The sequence below is a fragment of the Peromyscus leucopus genome, unplaced genomic scaffold (assembly GCF_004664715.2).
Source record: "Peromyscus leucopus breed LL Stock unplaced genomic scaffold, UCI_PerLeu_2.1 scaffold_1127, whole genome shotgun sequence".
Lineage (NCBI taxonomy): Eukaryota > Metazoa > Chordata > Mammalia > Rodentia > Cricetidae > Peromyscus > Peromyscus leucopus.
In genome coordinates, this window is record NW_023504256.1 from 13,283 (window position 1) to 35,670 (window position 22,388).

General features: G+C 48.8%; 1 protein-coding gene across 1 annotated transcript; it reads right to left on the reverse strand.

The window, feature by feature from the left end:
• Nucleotides 1-849: 849 nt before the first annotated feature.
• Nucleotides 850-15,866, reverse strand: LOC114686145 (cytochrome P450 4F22-like). Its single transcript, XM_037201689.1, has 11 exons — nucleotides 15,748-15,866; nucleotides 13,632-13,684; nucleotides 12,689-12,816; nucleotides 12,383-12,507; nucleotides 9,634-9,901; nucleotides 6,499-6,565; nucleotides 6,255-6,384; nucleotides 3,724-3,857; nucleotides 2,416-2,480; nucleotides 1,750-1,832; nucleotides 850-1,322 (listed from the first exon to the last, which is right to left on the reverse strand). Exons 1-11 carry the CDS (start codon nucleotides 15,864-15,866, stop codon nucleotides 1,052-1,054), a joined length of 1,443 nt encoding a protein of 480 aa, XP_037057584.1. The 3' UTR covers nucleotides 850-1,051.
• Nucleotides 15,867-22,388: the final 6,522 nt, after the last annotated feature.

Below are 22,388 nucleotides of genomic sequence, written 5' to 3' on the forward strand. Positions count from 1 at the left end.
AGTTTCTAAAGCTCTTCACGCTCTTCTCCAACCCGGGCTTCGCTGACACTGTTCCCTGCCTGCGACACCCTTCCCTCCCATCCACTGAACTTCCACTCCCCAGCATCAACGTCCCCTGATGCTCCACTCCCCATACCTCTGTCTTATCACCCAGAACCAGGGGTCTCATGTTTGAAGCACCTGTCATCCGTTTCAAATAATCATTGCCGTGTGTAATTGTTCGTTCAGCACCTGCTTCTCCCCGAGGAGGGTAGGAACTAGGCTGGTTTGTGCTCCTGGCCCCATGACAGTAGACACTGAATTAATATGCAGTCTGTTGACCAAATAACAGTGCACAAACTGTCTCCAAAAATCTGAGTTTAGTTCAAGAACAAACAGCTTCCCCCTAGTCGCTTCCCAGCTGCCAAGAGGCCCTCCTCCCCAACTTGGGCTCCGGATCTGGGATGGGATGAGGCGGAAGGTATCTGCATCTCCTTGCTTTTACTCTTTAAAAAAAAAAAATGAGAAAACTCAGCAAAGGGACAGTGACCAAGGAGGAAATGGCTTGCAAGGGTCCGGGTTCACAAAACAACAACAACAAAGCAAACAGCCGAAGTCCTGAGATTCAGCTTATGCAGTCCTTCAGTGTGGTTGCGTGTCCCGGAAAGGTGACGGTGAAGATTCAGGGCTGCAACCTCAGACTCCAGCTTCTAAATCCTCAGTTTAGAAGCTAACCTGGGCCGTAGCCAGAGGGAAGGCGAGGATCCAGTCCCAGCGTTGAGTTTTAGGTCCAGGGAAGGTTCTGTGGGTCCAGCCAGGGAACCTGAATCCACAGGGCTAGGGTGAGCTGCCTTGCCTTGGGGCGGGCCCAAGCCCTAGGGGGCGGGGCCTAATCTGACTCCCACAGGCTGAAGGGCTGTGAGGTTAATTTAAGGCGGGACTTTGACCTCAAGGGGTGGAATCAGATCCCAAGGGGCTGGGCCTTGTCCTGAGGGGCGTGGTCGGCACCAACAAGATGCTCCTCCACAAAGCTTTATCCTTCTTGTACTTTCAAGGAGCGTGGTCTACGCCTTCAGGATCTTGGAGGGGCACCCAGGCCCTTGGAGGCGTGGTCTAGGCCTGAGTGGGCGGAGCCTGAACCCGGGGATCCGCAGGGCCTGGCGCCTTCAGGCCGCGGGGGCAGAGGCTCCACGTTGAGCCAGATGCCGTTCTCCGTGCGCAGAATGAGCTCCGGCTTCCGCCGCACCTTGCGCGTTCGGTCCACGCTCAGGCGGAAGCGCAGCAGTGTAAGCGCCACGACCACTCGCATCTCTGCCATGGCAAAGCTCTGCCCAATGCAGTTCCTGCAGGGAGGATTCAAATGAGAGGCAAGGATCCTTAGGACATGTCTCTGGACATGACCCTGGAGTCAAATGTTCAAATCCTAGCACAGCCTGCTACTATCAGTGCATCCTGATGGATGACCGCCTTGTCTGAGCCTCAGTTCCCTCTTCTATAGAAACGATCGAAGACCACATCACAGAACTGTTAGAAGTGTGAGAGCCCAGAACCCGGGGTCTAACATACAGGAGGGGTACCCTCTTATCAAGGACGGAATTGCGATCTGATGCTGAACCCTTGGTTTCGTCAAGGGTACAAAGGGGACTTGGGTTGCCAGAAATTACTTGTGGGTGAGACTTGGTCTCTGCTTCCATGGGGGCACATTCCTGGCCTGACACTGGCCAAGTCCCTCCCACTTGTGATGATGTCTGGGGTTAGTAGAGGCCTTACCTGGGACCTGCTGAGAAAGGTACGTAGGCCAGCGGGGAGCGCTGCTGTGGGGTGTCTGGGTCAAAGCGATAAGGATTGTACACCTAGATAGGAATTGCCTGGGTGAGTCTGGGTTCTGGCCCAACCATACAGCCTAGCCTGCACCTCAGCCTCTGAGGGTTCCTGCAGCTGGAACACCTCGGGGCCATCTGTTCCAATCTATCTCACACACTAGAGCTTAGCCATGCCTGTCTCCTTCTGTTTTCCGGCACCCGGGCTTTTTTCTACCTCAGGTCCTTTGCACTTGATGTTTCCTGAGCCTGCAACAGGCCTCTCCCTGTTCTTCATACTCATTAGGTCTCAGCTCAAACATCATTGTCTTCGAGGCCTTTCCTGATCCCCTGAGCTGAATAACCCCACCCCGTCTGTTTTTACTTCCTCAAAGCATTTAGCAATTCCCAAAATGATCTTCTCTATTGGCCTGTCGCCCTGAGTTTGACTTCCAGGTCCATGAGGGCAAAGGCAGTGTCATTGTAGGTTGTCAGTGCCGAGCAGAGCACTCAGTGACTATTTGTTGATTTTGTGAGTTAACAAGGACTGGGTGGAAGAGTGGAGCAGGAGGACCAGTCCCTGCAAGCAGCCCTGAGAAGGAGCCAGAGCCATAGGAAGGCACAGGCAGGAGCTTACCTTAGAGTCAGGCCACACTAAGGGGTTGTAGTGCGTCCCATAGATGCTGAGCAAGCAGATAATACCTGTAGGGACATTTAGAATCAGTGGGACCCAAGGGAGTCTTTGGAAACACACACACACACACACACACACACACACACACACACATATATATATATATATATATATATATATATATATATATGGGATAGTAATAATAATAAGGGGATAATAGTCGTAATAATAATAATACTGACAATAATAATTTGTTTTAAAGAAACTGACCCTCTGCCATCAGTACCCCCAGATCCAGCCCTGCCTCACCCACCCCTTCCTTTCCACTACGGATACAGACACATCTACCTCCTTCACACACATCTAGGTTTCCCTCCATGATGATTAGCTATATCAACTTGATACAGTCTAGAATCACTTGGAAAAGGAGTCTCAACGAGGGATTGCCTAATTAGATTTGTGTTGGGATGACAGTAAGAAATTTTCTTTTTCAATATTTGTTTTTATTTTATATGTACTCTGTGTGTGTGTGTGTGTGTGTGTGTGTGTGTGTATACGATTCATGTGTGTGGATGCCCACAGAGGCTATAAGTGAGTGTCAGATCCTCTGATTCTGAAGTTGCAGGTAGTTGTAAACTGCCCAACCAGGTGCTTGGAACTAAACTCAGTTATCTACAAGAATAGCAAGTGCTTTATTATTTTTTTTAGGTTTATTTATTGTGCATATGAGTATTTTACCTGCATGTATGTGTTCATACCACCTGCAAGCCTGGTGCATGTAGAGTTAAGAACAGGGTATCAGATTCCCTGGAAGTGGAATTACAGATAGTGTGAGCCACCGTATGGGTGCTGGGAGCCAGCGCTTTTAAAGTACTGAGCCGTCTCTCCAGCCCCCATAAGAGATTCTTTCAATTGGATTACTTAAGGTGGGAAGACACACTGAATGTGGGTGGTAGCATTTCATGGGCTAGGACCTGGACAGAATAAAAAGGAGAGAACTGAACACTGGCATGCACAGAGCCATTCATTGCTCTATGCTCTTGTCTGTGGCTGCAATACGACTAGCTGTTTGAAATCCCTACCACCCTGACCCATCTACCATGATGGACTACAGCCAAATAAACACTTTACCCCTAAAATTGCTTTTGTCAGGTTATATTGTCACATTGACAGGAAATGAAAGTAAGATGCCCTCATCACTAGCAACAGACACACAGGCATCTTCCCCCTCACAGGGATCCCGCACCGACAGCAGGCCTGGCCCGACCCCTGTAAACCACGCCGCAGCAGTGGAGGGCACAGAGCAGGCACCTTTGGGAATGATGCGCCCATCTGGCAGCTTGATGTCCTCGGTGCATCGGCGAGAGATGAGCGTCACGGGTGGGAACTGTCGGAGGCTCTCCTTGATGCACATGGTGGTGAAGGGCAGCTGAGTCAGGTCATCCCTGAAAAGAAAGGCATTGTGACTCATGCACACACGGAAATAGTTTTGTAAGACCAGTTCAAAAGATCCAGAGTGGCCCCATGGCTTCTGCAGTTTACAGATGTCCCAGGCCGGTGTCGTAAGTGTGGCTGACCAGGAAGGAATGAAGATGTTCTAAAATGACTGCACCATGCATTCTGACCATCTGACTACTGAAGCCATGGAGTCCTAGAAACTGGAATTCCCCCAGGAATCTAATGCCAGGAAGGGAAAAGGTAAAGGCTAGGCCACCCAGAAGGGAAACTTTCCCAGAAAGAGACTTAGAGTTGGACCACTTTACAGAGCATATGATGATGAGCCGATCGGGGTGGGACCTTGACAGGGCTGCTTATACACACATAACTCAGGTCTCTACTTAAACCTTAACCTCATTCCAGGACCCTAAAGATGGACTTTGGAAAGAATCACTGTTACTCTTTGTCATCTGCCCTTTTCCAATGTGACCACATTGAATAGATCTCCCTTTTCCGTTTTCCATTAGTAATTTGGCTGTTTCAATTGAGTAATGGAGAATGGGCTACTGAACCTGGTTTGTTGCAAGCATGGGCTGTGACCTCAAGCCCATAACAAACTTAGGATGCAAAATATCTGACCACCAGCCAGGTCCATATTCCAGTTACCTGGGAGGCTGTGCTAGAGAGTGAGTCAAAGTCACTTAAGCAACTTTGTGAGGTCCAGTCCTGAAACAAACAAATAAAAACAAAAACAAAAGAACCAGCAGAAGGCAGTGAGATGGCTCAGGGGGTTGAGGAGCTTGCTTCCAAGCCTGACTATCTGGGCTCAGTCCCTGAAGAAGGAGAGAATCAACTCCTCTAACCTCCACATGCATGCGGTAGTACACACATGCATGCAGGGTGGGGCACACATGCATGCACGCACACATAATAGATAAATAAATGAATGTAATAGAAACAAAAAAGCAAAAGATGTCTGGGAATGTCGTTCAGTGGTGGTCCAATGGGTTGGTATACGTGAGGTCCTAGGTTCAGACAAGACTATCTGACCATCAACCAATCACAGTCGTGACAGATGAAGACAGCAAGCAATGGGTCTGCTGCCGGGGCTGCTGCTGGCCCAGCACTCACCTATTGTTGGTGAATCATTGTGCCATCATGGGAGGTACCAGGGCAGCTAGGAGCCTCAAAGCTGCAGCAAGTTACTAGCTTGTATGCATCCTTTCTGGTTTCATTTGTTGTGTTTTCTTTGTTTTATTGCTGATTTCAGAATAGTTTATTGTACTCAGAAACCCAAATGGACTAGTTATAACTATTAGTTCATTTTGTGAATGTGTGTGTGTGTGTGTGTGTGTGTGTGTGTGCATGTATGTTGTTTTGAGACAAGGTTTTGCTATGTAGCCTAGGCTAGTCTCAATCTTACTGCAATCTCTCCTGCCTCAGCCTCCAGAGTTGTTGTGGTCATGGCGTCTCTTCATAGCAATAGAACACTGACTAAGACACCAGCTTGGTGTTTTGTTTTGTTTTGTTTTTTGTAACATGGATTTTCTTTCATGTTTGAAAGGCAACATTTTGCCAACTGAGGCATCTCCCTCAAAGATGCTTTTTGGAAACAATGATTCATATAGCCCAGGCTGGGCACAAACACAATATGTAGACAAGGCTGGCCTTGAATGCTTCCTGCTTCAGCCTTTGAAAGTCGGAATGGCAGGTGTGCCACCATGCCTGGCTACAGGGCTGTGCTCTCTGTATCGCTCAGAGTCAGCTCACATTTCAAGACTGTCTTCCTGTTCTCTGTTCTGCGCTTTGTCTCTGCATCATGATCACCCTGGCAAGCCATTTCCTCCTAATTGAAACATTGTATCCCAGAGGGCGATGTGTCTGCAGGCATTACTCTCAGGCCAGGGGGCCCTTCCTACCCACTTGTTGATGACTTGCCTCCTCTGTAGTGTGTCAGTGCACACAGAACTTTTTTTACTCTTCTGAATCCGCATTGAGAAGAACATGCCCCAGAGTAACCCCGGATCCTAGGAGAGTTAGGAGATACCTGGAAGAGACCTGAACCAGCCAACGATTTGAAGCAGCCCTACTCTACACAACTGAGCCCAGTGGTCACACACACAAAAATCGTGTGTGGGTAAAAGCGATAACTAAACGCTTGCTACAGGCCACTGGATTTGAGGGATGTTTGTCATGTGGTGGGACCACAACAGTTGCTGATGGAGTGGTTCTGAGAACTGCTGAAGAAGGGGTAGGCATCTCAACCAGTCCCAAGAACTGGAATTCTGAAAGCTTAAGGGACTTGTCTAAGGCCACATAATCAGAACGTGGTAACGAAGAGACTCACACTCAAAGCCCCTGGCTTCAGTTATCTCCCTTCAGTCCTCCCGACCCTCCCAACTGACCAGTCCAGCTCTTCCAGCTCCCGGCCCTTCATGACTTCTTGGATCTCTTCCCGGCACTTCTCCTGGTACTCGGGATACTTCGCCAGGTTGAACAGCGCCCACGACAGCCCACTAGATGTTGTGTCGTGACCTATGGGCAGACAGGTGTAGTGGAGCTACCACCTCCAGGCAGGTTAGTGTTCCCTGAGGTGTTCCCCACACCAGGACAGCAACACTTCTTCTCGGCCTCACTCGGCATCCTTACCTTCAAACATGAACGTGTCTGCCTCAGCTCGGATGTCCTCATCAGACAATTCCTTTCCCTCTTCATCCTGCAATGGCGGTGGAGGATGCTGAGCCCACTTCACCCCACTTCCTACATCCTAGAGGTTCCCCAAAGTCAAATCTACCTATTTTCCCATTTGACTTTTTCTTTTCTTTCTTCCTACTTCTATTTTCTACATTTATTTATTTAGTGTATGCACACATTTATTTATTTAGTCTGTGTGTGCATGCATGTATGCATTCATGCATATGCTATGCTGCACATGTGAGAACCAGGACAACTTGCTAGGATCATTTCTCGTCTTTGAACATGTGGGTCCCAGGGATTGAACTCAGGTCGTCAGTCTTTGCAGCAAGCGTCTTTACCTGCTGAGCCATATTCTCAGCTCATCCCTTCTACCCCACTCTCTCAGAGACTCCATATGCCGCCCAGACTCATCTCAGTCTCCCAAGCGCTGGAGTTACAGGTGTGCACGCACCACTGTGCCTGGCTTCCCATCCACCTCCTCCTAACCTACACTGGGTACAAATGCTCCTAGCAGAGGGAAGGATGCAATGTACTATAAAAGAGATGAAAAGGGGAAGGAATGTCAAAGGGAGTTCAGACAAGCATCACTTGACAATTATGTTACAGTTCAAAAAACGAATGAAGGAACAGAAAGATGAATCAGTATGTAAAGGTGTCTCCTGCCCATCCCGACAGTCTGAGTTCAATTTCCAGAACCCACATGGTATGAAAGAATCAACTCCCATAATACGTCCTCTGACCTCCACATTCATGCTGTGGCACATGCATGTTCACACACCTTCATGGACTCACAAAATGAATGAATGAATGAATGAATAATAAATGCAAAAAGAAGAGGAGGGGAAATGCATTAGGCAATTTCACCATTTACATAAACCAACAGATACAACTTCACTAAGTGATTAGGTGTGTGTGTGTGTGTGTGTGTGTTGTTGTTGTTGCAGATGGAGTCAGCTGTGCATTTCCTAGGCAAAGCTGCCTCTCAAGCCTCTCCTGGGAGATGCTATCTGGGATCAGAGAACAATTTTCAGGAGTCGATTCTCTCCTTCCATCATGTGAGTTCTGGGGATCGAACTCAGGTCATCAGACTTGCTGACAAGCCTCCTTACCCACCTAGCCACTTGCCAGCCTCCTCCTCTTCTCTCTCTCTTTCTTCACTGTGATCCTTTCCATTTCTTCACAGGTTATGTAGCCCAGAGTAGTCTCAAACTTACAATCCTCCTGCTTCAACCTTCCACGTTCTGGGATTATGTGCCACCAGACCCAGCTGTTCTAAGTTACCTAGGATGACTTAACCCACACAAGGGCCACGATCATCTCTGCACACCAGCATTGGGTAGCTCCTGGCAGCATTTATCCTGCTGGATCGCCAACAAGTTTGTCATCAGGTCTTACGAGCACCAGGACACAAGAGATGGGAATGGTGATCTCAATCATATCTCTGAGTGGCAGAGCCATGGCTGGAATCCAGAACTGCATCAAAATTCCACACGAGAGGCTAGGCACACCCCCTGTGACTCCAGCACTAGGGAGATGGAGGCAGGAGGATCAGAAATTCAAAGTCATCCTCAGCTACACAAGGACTTTGAGGTCAGTATTGACTAAACTAGACACTGCCTCAAAAGGAAAAAAGGCAACAAACAAGAATGACTGGGGAAGTAGTTCAGTAGTTAAGAGCACTTGCTGTTCTTGTAGAAGATCTGGGTTTGGTGCCCAGTACTCGCGTCCACATCAGGCATCTCACAACTGCCTGTGAAGCTCCAAGGAGTCTGACCCTCTTCTGGACATAAGGGCACTTTTACTCAGACATACACATGTATACATATTTAAGAGTGAAATAAATGTAAAAACAGCAGGCTGGCGGGATGCTCAGTGGGTAAGAGTACTTGCTGTACAAAACTAAGACCTGAGTTTAGATCTCCAACACACATTTTATTAAAAAATAAACAAGTAAATAATTTTTAAAAGACGCCATAGCTTTGTGTGCATTGGGGACAGAGACAAGCAGATCTCTGTTGCTGGCTGGATAACCAGACTAGATGAAATGGCAAGATTCCAATCCCATGAGAGACCGTGACTCAAGGCAGAAAGCAATAGAGGAAGATACCACACTTCCTACGCTGGCTGCTGAATCCAAATGTACATGTATAGGCACTCATACCCACACACTTACATACACACAAATCCACAGAAGGATGAGCCGTAGCTGAATGACAGGGCACTTGCATAGTATTCTTTATGCCCTGGGTTCAATTCTCGGAGCGCCAATGATAATAAAAACAAGAGTGTTTTGACTGGAAGTTTGTTCGGTGGTTTTACAAGCACTTGCTGCTCTTCTAAAGAGCCCAGTTCAGTTACAAGCACCCATGTCAGGGAGCTCCCCTGTAACTCCAGGCTACCCAATGCCCTCTTCTGACTGCCACGGGCATGTGCACTTGTGCGCACAAACCATGCATAGACACATGGTTAAAATTAAGAGTGTTTGCACAGAACCTATAATCATCTTCTTGTATACTTTAAGCCCACCTAACAGAATAGCTGGGCATCATGGCATATACCTTTGATCTCACCACAAAGGAGGCTGAGAAGGAGGATTATAGACTGTGAGTTTGAGGCCAACCTGGAAATTGCTGAGGGAGAGGAAGAGGAAGGGGGTAAGGATGAACAGATTAAGCTGGGAAGATGATCAGCAAGCAAAGGCACTTAGACACCAAACCTGATGGGCCCCGAGTTTGAACCCTGGAACCAGACCCGCATGGTTGGAGGAGAAAACCAGCTCCACAAGTTGTCTTCTGATCTCCATAAAAGCTCCCTAGCATGCGTGTGTGTGTGTGTGTGTGTGTGTGTGTGTGTGTTTAGTTTACAGAAATGTTCCACAGAACAGACCACACTCTAGACTATAATGGGGCTCATTTAAATTAAAAAGACCGAAGTACTCTGTTGTGACATCTGAAGGAACCCACACATTGTACCCCTAAACCTGGCTCCTTCCTGTAATCCCCAAGAGTTTGAGCATCTTTTTTCATCAGTGGTTGCAATTCCCATGCCAGGCTCTAGGGGCAGAAGCCCGCTTTCACCCAGCCTTACCTTGGCCAGCAGCAGCACATCTATGAAGTCCAAGGTTTTGCCTTGCTTGGCCTTCAGCCACGCCTCGGCACCCTGCTGGCGCAGCGCCCGCCGCCGCTCCTGGATGACTTCAGTGGTGAACTTGTGCACGGTGTCGCAGGCCTGACGGAAGCGCCGCCCGTCGGCCGTGAGGTAGTAGATGAAATCCAGATAGTGATGCAGGCGGTACTGGCGTCTCACCACCAGAGCGCTCAGTTCGATGATGGAAGAGATGTAATCGCTCATTCTCCTGCAGAAAGAAGGGCAGTCAGCCACCCGCGAGGCCCAGAGAAACGCATGGGGCCCAGCCTCTGTTGCATAATGACAGACAGAGGTCCTGTATTAACCGTATTTTGTTATTTTTTTAATTATTTTTTATTTTATGTTTGTGAGTGTTTGCCAGCGTGTATGTCTGTGCACAACTGTGTGCAGTGCCTGAAGGGACCAAAGGGAGTCTGATCTACTGGGGTTGGAGTTACAGATGATTGTAGCTGCCGGTGGGTATTTGGAACTGAATGATGAGCTCCCCAAAAGAAGCAAGTGCTCTTAATAGCTGGGCCATCTCTCCAGCCCCTATATTTTCATTTAATCTATATTCTCTCTCTCTCTCTCTCTCTCTCTCTCTCTCTCTCTCTCTCTCTCTCTCTCTCCCCTCTCCTCCCCATCTTGTGTCTGTCTGTCTGTCTGTCTGTCAATGGACTGCAAGGCTGTGCACATGCTAGGCCAGCACTTTACCAACTGAGCTATATCGCCAGCCTTTTTGTGTTTCTGAGACAGGGTCTCTTGTTGCCCAGGATGGAGTCAAACTCACTATGTAGCAAAGACTGACCTTGAGCTTCTGATTTCCCTGCCTTTTTGCCCACAAGTGCTTGGATTACAGGCATGCACCACCACACATGACTTATTTTATTTAAAGGGTTTTGTTTTGTTTTGTTATTCTTTTATTTTTATTTTATGTGTATGAGTGCTTTGCTTGCACATCTGTGCACTACATATGTGTCCCTGGTGCCCTCAGAAGTCAGAAGAGGGTGCTAGATCCCTGGAACTGGAGTCAGAGGTGGTGGGGAACTGCCAGAGAGGTGTTAGGGAATCAAACCTGCATCAACAGCATCAAGTGCTCTTAATCACTGAGGCATCTCTTCAGCCCGTGTTTTCAGTTTTAATTATGTCTGGGGGGGGGTCCTGAATGTATGTGTGTTCACCACCTGCATGCAGGTTGCCTAGGAGTCCAGAAGAAGGTACCAGATTCCCCCCGAACTGGAGCTGAAGGTGGTTTGTTAACTGCCCATCGTTTGTGCTTAGAACCAAATTCTGGTCCTCTGCAAGAGCACTATGTGCTTTTACCCACTGGTTTATCCCTTAAGCCCTGTACCTGGCTTATTTTATTTTACTGCACAAGACTAGAAATGGAGCCGAGGGCCTCCTACATGAGGCCTCCATTCAGAGCTGCACAGCCAAGTCCATACAAATATCTGGGGAGTGAGTGTTGTTTTATTAGTTCACTCAACAAATATTCACTGAACGCTTTTTACATGCCAGGGAAGCTGCCACATTATTTTATCCTTCGAGCCTATCTCAACATCAGGTATTCTCATCTTGTGTAGCAAAGGACTGGGCGGGGGGGGGGGCAGTGGCTCACTCCTGCAATCCCAACACTAAGGAGATGGAATCAGGGAGGATCAAGAGGCACCCTGGGTACAGAGTGAAAGCCTGGAGGATGGGATGGAGGCATGACCCAGCAGTTAAGAGCACGTACTACTCTCCCAGAGGAATCAAGTTTGATTCCCAGCACCCACGTTGGACAGTTCACAGCTTGCCTGTGACTCCAGCTCCAGGGCGTCTGACACCTCTAGGCTCTAGGGGCACCTGCATTCATGTGCACGTACCTATGCACAGACACGTAGGCATGATATCTAATGACAGACAAGTTTTTAATATATCTTTTTAAAGAAGGAAAAGAAAGTGAGGATGAAGAAGGAGGAGGGCAGATGAGGACGAAAAAATAACAATACAGGAAGGAGATGAAGAAAAAGAAGAAAAGGAAGAAGAGGGAATAAGATGGAATAAGAGGGAAGAAAAAGGATAAGAAGGACAAGAGGAGGAGAAGAAGAGGAAAGAGAAGGAGATGGAGGAACTAAAGAAAGAATGAGGTGGGCATTTCCAGGCTGTACCTCTCTGTGGAGGAATGAGGGAGAGTAGGGTTTCCTGAGCATCTACTAAGTGCCAAGACACTGGCTGACATTGTTTTACTTACTTAATTATGTATTTATATGGGGGTTTTGCTTGCTTGCCTGCTTGCTTGCTTGCTTGCTTTTGAGATGAGTTCTCAAGATATAGTCCAGGCTATCCTAGAACTCACTAGCGAAGCTGGCCTTGACTCAAAAGCAATCTGCCTGCCTCTGACTCCAGAGTGCTGAGATTAAAAGCGACCACCACGATGCTCTATGGGGTTTTCTAAGCTGTCCAGGCTAAACTCAAACTCAAGATCCTCTTGCCTCAACCTCTCTAATGCTAGGATTATGGATTGTGGGTGTGAACTACCACACCCAGCCAAAATCTCGTTTAATCCTTTTTATAAGAGAACTGAGGCTCAGAGAGGTGGTGTCATCTTGGGGGCCACCCAGGAAGAAAAAGAAAGAAAGCAAGGCTGTGGGTGCGCAACCCAGCTTGCATCACAGCAGGGAGGGTCCCTCTCTCCTCCCGCCCCACCTACCCTAGGGGCCACACTCACTCCTGGCAGTCACTGTTGTAACTGAACACACATTTCTGAAGGCTGTCCAGGGTCAGGAGGCTGACGTGCTCAAACATGTCAAAGGAGGCCACCGAGCCTTCTGCCAGATGCCGCCGCCATTTAGCCTGGAAGAGAGACCCAAGGCAACCAGGCATGAAGACCACGGCCCACGAGCTAGTCAGACGGGAGCAGGCGGGATCCTAATCGCCAATCCAGTTCAGGCGTAGCAAGGGACGCTGCCCCCTCCGCTCTGAGGTCTTCCCGGATGAGGCCAACCTCCTCCCACCACTCAGCCTCAGGACTCACGTGCATGATGTCCGTGCACTGGTTGAAGATCTTCATGTAGGGCTTCAGGATGTCGAAGTGGAAGGCGGGCGTGAGCAGGCGTCGGTGCCGGCTCCACTTGTTCCCTTTGCTGAGCAAAAGTCCATCCCCTGAACCCAGAAAACCAAGGGCTACTGGCCTCTCCTCTCCCCGCCTGCTGAAGCGCTCCAAGAAACCCCATACCCTTCTGTGATTTCATGTAAAATGCAATCATTTTGGCTCCACGTTCAGTATGAGGTGTGTTAAGAGGCCATTGGAGAATCACAGATAAACAGGAGCCACACACACATCCCCACCCCACACCCACTTCCTCCCCAGCTGCCAGCTGGTGCCTGCTTCACATGATCCCAGTTCATCCTTAAGATTGAAAGCTACACGAAGTCTCAGGCCATGTGTCAGAAATGGAGGGAATCTTCAGCCCCAAGACACACATCAGATGAGGCTTTGTGTCCTGAACTAATGGGATAGGAATCTGGGGAGGGGACAGGGCTAGACACCACTCACTGAAGATCTCAGCCAATGAGAAATCCAAAGGGCAGAGAAATTTTAGAAATATAAAAACCAGGGAGAGATGGCTCAGCAGTTAAGAGCGCTGACTGCTCTTCCAAAGGATCTAGGTTCAATTCCCAGCACCCACAAGGCAGCTCACAACTGTCTGTAACTCCAGTTCCAGGAGATCTGACACCCTCATACAGACATGCATGCAGGAAAAACACCAATGCGCTAAAAATAAATAAATTTTTTTTAAAAAAAGAAGTATAAAAACCAGTTTGGGATCAAATTGAGTGGGTGGACAGCCATTTTGCCTATCCTCTGTGCTAACAGGCAGCTTTCCAAAGTTGTAAAATAAACAGGTTTACTTTTACTACGCTGAGTAGCCTGCATGCTTATGAAATGAAGACCAGCATCCTTCTTCAGCACTCACCTAACCACGGCTTCAGGAAGCTATAGAAAAACTCATCCTTGGCGCAATGGCAGCTGTGGAGAGAGAGGAGGCATGGGCATTCCAGACCGAGTTCTGACCTCCTTAGGACCTCCTTAGGCCTCTTCTCTAGGTTCCTGCCTCCCATCTCACCCCACCTTCACATCTATCACTTGAGAAATCTTACAACATGCTGATCTGAACTCGAGTCTCTCCTGCTCGAACACCTCCCTCGGCTCCCCATTAATCTTGTAAAAGAGTTTTTGGGTTGGGCATGGTTTTTATGTTTGTAATCCCAGCAGCTGAGATACTAAATCAGGAAGATTACTGTAAATTTCTTTTTTTATTTATACAGGATAGCATTAGCTATATACATAGTGAGTTCTAGACCAACCTGGGCTGCTGTGTACTAACAGCTTTTCTAAAATAATAAAATAAATAAATAAATAAATAAATAAATAAATAAATAATTTGGGCCTGCAAGATGTCTCTGTGAATAAGGGTGCTTCCTGCCAAGCCTGATGACCTGAGTTTAATCCCTGGGACTCAGAAGGAAGGGGAAAACTGACTCCCACCCACAACTTGTGCCCCGACATCCACATACATAATGTAGTGCAGACTCATACACATGTGCACGCACGCACTAAAACTAAATATAAAAGAAACCCAAGCTTTAGAAAAAAATATATATGTATTTATTTACATATGTGTTTGCATGTGTAGGCACACTCGTGCCCTGGCACTTGTGTGGAGGTCAAAGGACAACTTGTAGGAGTCGGTACCCCTTCCATCTGGGTCTCAGAGACTAAGTTCAGTTTGTCAGGCTTGTCAACAATTGCCTTTACCTGAGGAGAGCCATCTCACTGGGCCTGGATGCTGGACTTTCTTATATTGAAATAAATAATAAATAAATAATAAAAATCCACGCTCAGCCTCCCGCTGATGGCTCTGACGCATCCGGTCCCTGCACCCAGACTCTTCTGCTCAATCCTTCAACAGTCTCACAGCACAGCATCACTCACCGCCAGGCATGTTCCCTTGGGAAGGACCACACGCCCTAACCTTCCCTGCTCTCAGCTCTGGCCCAGCATCTGAATCACGGCTGTAATCCCACAGCCAGCCTCACCTTCCCGTCTGTCTGACATGCCGGCCTGCTGACAGTGAGTGACAAGAGCACCCGCCGCTGTACCCACCCATCACCCACCGGCACCTGGACAGGGCTCATTTTCAGAGCCATCCATGATCAGCCCTGGTCCGGACATTGCCCCGAACAGACATCTCTATCCTCCAGCTCTTGTCACTCCCATCACACAGGACCAACAGCATAGAGCCTCTCTGCTCCTAAACAATGTCAGGTGTCCCTTGTTGTTGGAGAGCATATCTGTGTTCCCAAAGTTCAGATGCTGAGCCCAAAGTTTTAAGTTAGCTTGCGATACATAGTGAGGCTCTTTCTGACTAAACCAAAAGCCAGCTAGTGAAGTACTTGCCTTGCAAACAAGACAGCCTAAGTTTGGTCCCCAGAACCCACATTTAAACGACACCAAAGCTGATAAGATGGTGAGTGGGCCAATGAGATGACTCAGTGGGTAAAGGAGTTTATAGTCAATCCTGAACACCTTCGTTCTGATCTTGGGTCCCACAGGGTGGAGAGAACAACTCCTCTGGGTTGTTCTCTGACCTCTTCACATGTGCTATGGCCCTTCCTCTGCCTTCCCCACATACAGACAAAAATTCAATTTAATTTTTTAAGTTGCACTTACAATCCCAGCAATGTGGGGGTGAAAAGAAGTGACTGTCTGGGGCTCACTGGCCAGCCAGCCTTGGCCAGCTCCAGGCTAGTGAGAGATCCTGTCTCAAAAAAAAGACGGGAAGCACCTGAGGAATGACAGCTAGGGTCGTCCTCGGGTTCCCACTTGCACACATGCTCCCAGACCAACACACACTTACACACACACACACACACACCAAAAGCTGGATTAGGGGATCTGGAAGGCCCCATTCTCCTTTTTTAACCTGCATCTACCATGATAACCATCCATCATGGCTGGATCTGGCTGCCGTGATGACCAAGAAGCTCCAGGGAAGAGAACATGGCAGCTTTGAGTGAGCCTGCACTAACGAGGCAGGTCCTGGGGCCGGGCCGGGGCCGGGGCCGGGGCCGGGGCCGGGGGCGGGGGTGCTGTACAGCAGTTCTTCAAGGGAAGAGAACTCCTCGAGGGTGTCCTGCAGCAACTGCATGCCAGGGTGAACTTCCTGCTACCGATGGCTTCAGGCCATCAGTAATACCATCGGGCCTGGTATCATACTGCTGTTTATTTTTGTGAACTGGCAAGTCATAAGCTTTGCAATGAGATCTAGGAAGGAACCCCATGTCACTGTGGGACACCAGGTCCCCAAGACCTTCAGAGATGGGGGTGCTATTTGGCACTATGAGGTTAAGAATATCAGGTGTGGATCCCAGATCTTTGTAGATGATGTTGCAAAGACTGCTAACCAAGGAAACTCAGAGAAATCAAAGCTGATGCAATGAGCTGGGCGTGGTGGCACATGCCTGCAATCCCAGGAGGAGGCAGGAAGTTCAGAAGTTCAGGATCACCTTGGGCTACACGTGAGTTCAAAGCCAGCTTGAGACACCAGAGACTCTGCCTCAACGAAGAAAAAAAGAACCTTTTTCATTCAGTAAATGAATGAATGGATGGATCAAAGGGTGGGTGGATCAGGGGAAAAATAGGAGCTGGAAAAGCAGTTCTGAAAGTAAGAGCACTTGTTGTACAAGCATAAAGACTGAGTGTCAATCCCCAAAACCCAGGAAAAAAGTCAGGGCCCAGAGAGCTGCTTCAGTGGTAAAGATGCTCGTCACCAAAAAGAGTTAGCTCCTCGGAACCCCCATGGTTAAGGAGATAGAGACTTTGCGAGTTGTTCTCTTCCCTCTGCACACATGCTGTGGCTCACACCTACCTAACACACACACAAAAATCAATAAACAAAAACTCTATTATAAAAAAACAAGTCAGGCATGGCTGCATGCACCTGTGACCCAGTGCTGGAGAGTGAGAACAGAATCTCCGAGGTCACACAGTCTAGCTGAAAAAATGTCAAGTCTCAGGTTCATTAAGGACTTGTTCCTTGAACTACAAGTGTGCATACACACACACACATGCACGAACGCACGCACGCACATACGTACGTACATACGTACACTTGTTTTTAATTTTAAAAGAATAAAGAAAAGGAAGGAAGGAAAGGAGAAATGAATAGTTGGATGAATGGATAGGTGGGTGGGGTTTGAGTGAGTGGGTGAGTGAATGGGTGGACTGATAGATGGGTGGATGAATGGGAAAAGGGATAGGTAGATGAGTGGGTGGTAAGTGAATGGTAGATAGATGGAAATTTAGTGACTGGGTGGGTAGATATTTAGTGAGTGGATGAATGGATGGGTGGGTGGATGGATGGATGGGTGGGTGGGTAGATGAATGTGTAGGCAGATGAATGGGTTGGTAGGTAGTATGGGTAAGTGGATGAATGGATGATTGGGTGGGTAATTGGATGTATAAATAGACAGATTGGTGGATGAATGGGAAGATGGGTAGGCAGATAGATGGGTGAGTAGGTGAGTGGATGGATAGATGGATGGATGGATGGATGGATGGATGGATGGATGAATGGAAAGCATATGTGTAGATGGATAGGTGCAAGGTGGTTGGATGGGTAAATAAATGAATACGTGGAAAATTGCGTGTATGCATGCATGATGTATGGATGGGTGATTGGGTAAGTGGATGTACAGATGAGTGGATGAATATGTAGACAGATGTATGGATGGCCAGAGGGAGGGATGGATGGATGGATGATTAATGAATACATCCCCTTGTACACCATTGTTGTGGAATATTAGTTTAAGATGTGTTACATTTTGTTTATGTTGTGGATTATTTGTTTAATGATGCAAACGTGTGTTGCATTCTTTTAATGTTGCATTTATTTAACTCTATGAAGCTGTGTTACTTTGCTGCCTAAACACCTGATGGGTCTTATAAAGAGCTGAACAGCTAATAGCTGGGCAGGAGAGGGATAGGCAGACTACAGGCAGAGAGAATAAATAGGAGGAGAAATTTAGGAGAGAGAACAGCAAGGAGCAAGAAAGGAGGAGAGGAGGACACCAGGGCCAGCCACCAGCCACACAACAGCACAGAGTAAGAAGGAAAGAAAGATACATAGAATAAGGAAAGGTAAAAAGCTAGCGGCAAAGTGTAAAAAGAATGGGATAATTTCAGTTAGAAAAGCTGGCTAGAAACAAGCCAAGCTAAGGTCAGGCATTCGTAAGTAAGAATAAGTCTCCATGTATTTATTTGGGAGCTGGGTGGTAGGCCCAAAAGAGTTTAAAAAAAAACTACACACATAGAAAGGTTGAATGAACAGGCACCCAAGGATGTTTGTACACCCAACGTGACTCAGCCACAACGCACACTTCCCTGCATTGGAAACAGCATGCACAGTCATCTTCATCAGTCACCCCTTCTGTTGCTTTCTGTGCCAACCATGCAAGGTGATGCAGTGATCCAAGGATGGCTCAGCTCACTCCTGCTGCAGGAGCTCCTGGGTGGGGTGGGAAAGGGAAGGAAAGGCCACACCAGCCAATTACCAAAATGGCAGAGAGCGTGCAGGTGCTAAGAAAGCCACAGAGGAAGGGCTACCTACCGGAAGGCTGGAGAGGTTTCCGAGCAGAAGTGGCACTGAAAGCAAGATGGCAGGACAGTCACTCTCTCTTCCTGGCTCTGGAATCCAGGCTGAACTAGTCAGGAGTCTTACCCATACTCAGGTTTGGCCCATGGTTGCCTGGTCATATACCCGCACTGGCCGAGCACCCCAGGATAAAGTGCAAATCCATCTGCTTCTTGGTCAGCTTCCTCTTAACTCTCAGTCTCCTTTCCTACTCCCCACGCACATCCCTCTACTCCATCCAATCAAAGACCTGAATTCCCTAGCATCCTCCCACTTCTGTACTCTGGACTGACAAGCTCCTCTGTCTCCGACTCTACACCTGACTAACTCTACACATCCTTCAAAGCCTGGCTTTACTGACTCTTTTTCTAGGAAGCTCTCTCCTGGGATCTTCTGGCTCCTCCTCAACTCTATCACTGTCCTTCCACGATGGCCATGCTAGAAAGGGAAGCTGCCTCTACCAGGCTGTCATGCCACTTCAAAGGAAAGTGCTTCGGAAAGGCTCCTACTACACGGTGCCCCAGCTCAGAACTGTGCTTAACAGCTAGGTCTGGCATCAGACTTTGGCCCTGCAATCCTTGTCATGTAAACCTAGACAGGTCACCACTCTGACCCTCCATTTCATTTTCTTTAAAAAAAAAATGCATTTACATGTTTGAGTGTGTGTGTGTGTGTGTGTGTGTGTGTGTGTGTGTGTGCCAAGCAAGCTATGCAGGAGAAGGTCAGAGGACAACTTGCAGAAGTAGGTTCTCTCCTTCCCCCATGGGGTTCTGGGATCAAACTCAGGTCATCAGGCTTGGCAGCAAGCACGCTTGCCTGCGAGCCATACACTGCCCTCCATCCTGGCATATGCTCCTTAAGTCTGCACACGTGTCGTGGCTGATGAACAAACTGCGGCTGATTCATTACTCTGATTACGACTATCGCTTATTGACAGCAAACACTTGTGAACTGAATGCTTGGGAAGCCTGTTACTGGACAAATAATGCACAGCACTGTGAAAAAACAGCAAGAGAATTCCCTAGAAAGTAAAATACAAGGCTGGGGAGTATGGTTCAGCAGGTAAAACACTTGCCTCACAAGTGTGAGGACTGGGTTCGGATCCCTGGAGCCATTTAAGACCACACAGGGAAGGCCCCCTACAGTGAGACGGGGAGGGGAGGTGGGAGGGTGGGGGGTGGGGGGAAGGTGGGGGGTGGGGGGGTGGGGGGAAGGTGGGGTGGTGGGGGGAGGTGGGGACAGGTGAAGATCCTGGCCAGGAGCAATGAATGAGAGACTCTGGACCCCAAGATGACTCAGCAGTTAAGGGTGCTTGCTTCCCGTACTCATACACAGAGCATGCATACACAAATAAAAATAATAGAACCTTTGTAAAAAGTCAAACACAGGACTAGGAGACAGGACTCAGTAGCAGAGTGTTTACCTGCTGTGCTCAAGGCCCTGAGTTCCATGCCCGGTATCAGGGAGAGAAGGTGGAGGGGCCAGCAAGACGGCTCCGTGGCTTAAAGGCACCTGCTGCCAGCCAAGCAGCCTGGGTTTTGTCCCTGGGACCTCCATGGTAGACGGAGAATTGATTCCCACACGTTGTCCTCTGACCTACACACACACACACACACACACACCACACACACACACACACACACATAAAAATAAATCTTATTTTTTTAAAAAAAGGAAGGAATGAAGGACAAAAGGCGGGGGGGGGGGGGGGGGTTGTCTGTGAGAGTACAACCCGTGCGTGAATGTTCACTGTAGCATTGTTCAAACAGCCAGCAGGTCGGTGAATAAGCAAAGTCGGACCCATCTACACAATGAATCATAAAAAGAGCACAGGGCCAATCTGCACAATAGTGTGGATGGACGGGAAGACAAGAGGCCGACTGAGAGAAACCAGACACAAAAGTCTGGAAGCAGCAAGTCCATCTAGACAGAAACCAGGTTCTGGGAGCCAGGAGGTTCAGCAGGGAGGAACCAGAGGCAGGACCGCCTCCGGTGCAAGCTACTTGAGGGAATGATGAAAACCTTCGAAACTAGAGAGAGTGAGTTGTTGCACAACCTTGTGAACACACCAGTCCGTCAGTGACGGTTCACCTCAGAGCAATGCACTGCACTCTGGGCCAGTTCTGCCTCACTGAGGAAAGAACACATTGAAGGGGGAGGGGGTCCAGCCTGGGCAACAGTGGCAGTGGCAGGTGGCAGGCCTACAGGGAGGAGCAGGAGGCGAGAAGCTCCTGGGACCCCCCATCTCCTCCAGGTTGACTCAGCCCCTCTCAGCTCTCCATCCAGCACCTCCAGTGGGGGCAGCCAAGGAGACAGACTGGAGAGGGTGGAGAGAGCGTGCGGAGGGAGCCGGGCCTCTTGCCAAGTGCCTGAGCACAGCTGACACTCTGTCTGGAGAACTCAGCCAGGAACTGACCATGGAGGAGGAGGAGGAAGAGAAGGGTCGGAGAGGAAGGGAAAGAGAAAGAGAAGAGGAAAATCAGTAGAGAGAGAAAAGGAAAAAGGGGAGGTGGCTCAGAGGGTAAGGGTGGTTGCTGCCAAGGCTGAGGGCTTCAGCTCCACCCTAGGACCTATTTGGGAGGTGAGAACTGACTGACTCCCACAGTTTTATGCATATATGCATGTACACACACATACAGGCACACACACACAGTAATATATAATAATAGACTTCTTTCAAGGCTCCAGAGAGCAGAGTGCTGGCACACAACTGAGAGGATCTTTGGTGTGAGCCAGCCTAAGCTACATAGACAGACCTGTCTCTAAATACAAACCAGTCCCTTGGCGCTATGAAGACAACCAGCTCCAGGCAAGGTCATTCTGAGGATCCACTTCAAGGGGAATAGAGTTGGCCAGACTCACTCACCCTAAAGGATTAGGATTGAGGATGTCTAGAAGACAGAGACCCTGGAAGATTTGGGAAGGACTTCTGGAAGAGGGGGCTCTTGGAGCTGGGTGCTGAGAATGAGTGAGAACTCACCAAGCACACTTGGAAGATAAGTAGGGACAGCAGACAGAAGGATCCACATCTGCCTCCTGCCAGCCAGCTGCCCACTGGATAACTGAAATGCTTGGTCATGGTGGGCAGGTCACAGTCTTAATGAGGAGAATACATGGCCAGGATGAGCAGCACTTACTTACCCAAGCCTGGATGGACAGTTTGGATGAATGAATTGCTTGGATGTGACTTGCAGCAGGTGCGCAGCCTTGCAAAGTCCCTGAGACTCTTGCACACTGTCGCATTTTTTGCCCATGCTGTTCTCACAGCCTGTATTGCCTTCTTTGGTGAACTTCTGTTCATCCCTCAAATCCCTACTCAAATAACCCTTCCTCTGGGGCACCCTCGTGTCTATAAATCCCAGGAAGGTTCTGGGGATTGGAAGTTCACTCATCTCCCTCCCCCAGGCCCAACCTGCCTACCTGAGGCAGCAACACAGGCTTCATGTAATCAGGATGGACCAGCACCAGGAGAGGCAGGAAAGGCCGACCCATGCAGGATGATGTGGTGCATGGTGTCCAGCACTTTCTTCTCATTCTGAAGGCCTTCTCATTGGGGAGATACTATGGCAGACAGAAAGGGACAGCGAAGACGTGACAACTCGCTTAACCTGCTCCCGCCCTCCCACCACTGCCTCTCTCCTGCAGAACACCGACCAGACCAAGGGCTCTTGCTGCCTTTCTCTGAGTCTCCCCCTCCTCTAAAAATAAATTAAGCGCAATGGGGCTGGAGGCCTGACTAGAATCCCCCAGTGAGGGGCTGGGGACATGCCTCAGGGGTAGAACTCTTGCCTAGGATTTGTGAGAAGGTGGATTCCAAGACAGCATAGCAGGGGGAGAAAGGGAAGGAGGAAGGGAGGAAGGGAGGGAGGGAGGGAGGGAGGGAGGGAGGGAGGGAGGGGGGAGAGAGAGACCCAGAGAGAGACAGCGGGGAGCAAGCACAGCAGTGGTAAGAGTGGCATTTATCAGATGTTTGTTTGTATGTCCTGTTTAGTTTTGTCACCGGGACATCCGAGAAGAATCAAGGGATTGCCCAGATCT

Bases quoted from the DNA above. Each gene is read 5' to 3' on its own strand.
- LOC114686145 (XM_037201689.1), bottom strand. From the start codon at position 15,866: ATGCAGTTGCTGCAGGACACCCTCGAGGAGTTCTCTTCCCTTGAAGAA. The intron at 2,481-3,723 runs GTGCCTGCTCTG...ATGTCCCTACAG, and splicing joins TGGGCGCATCATTCCCAAAG to GTATTATCTGCTTGCTCAGC. The intron at 1,323-1,749 runs GTAAGGCCTCTA...TCCTCCCTGCAG, and splicing joins CCTTTCTCAGCAGGTCCCAG to GAACTGCATTGGGCAGAGCT.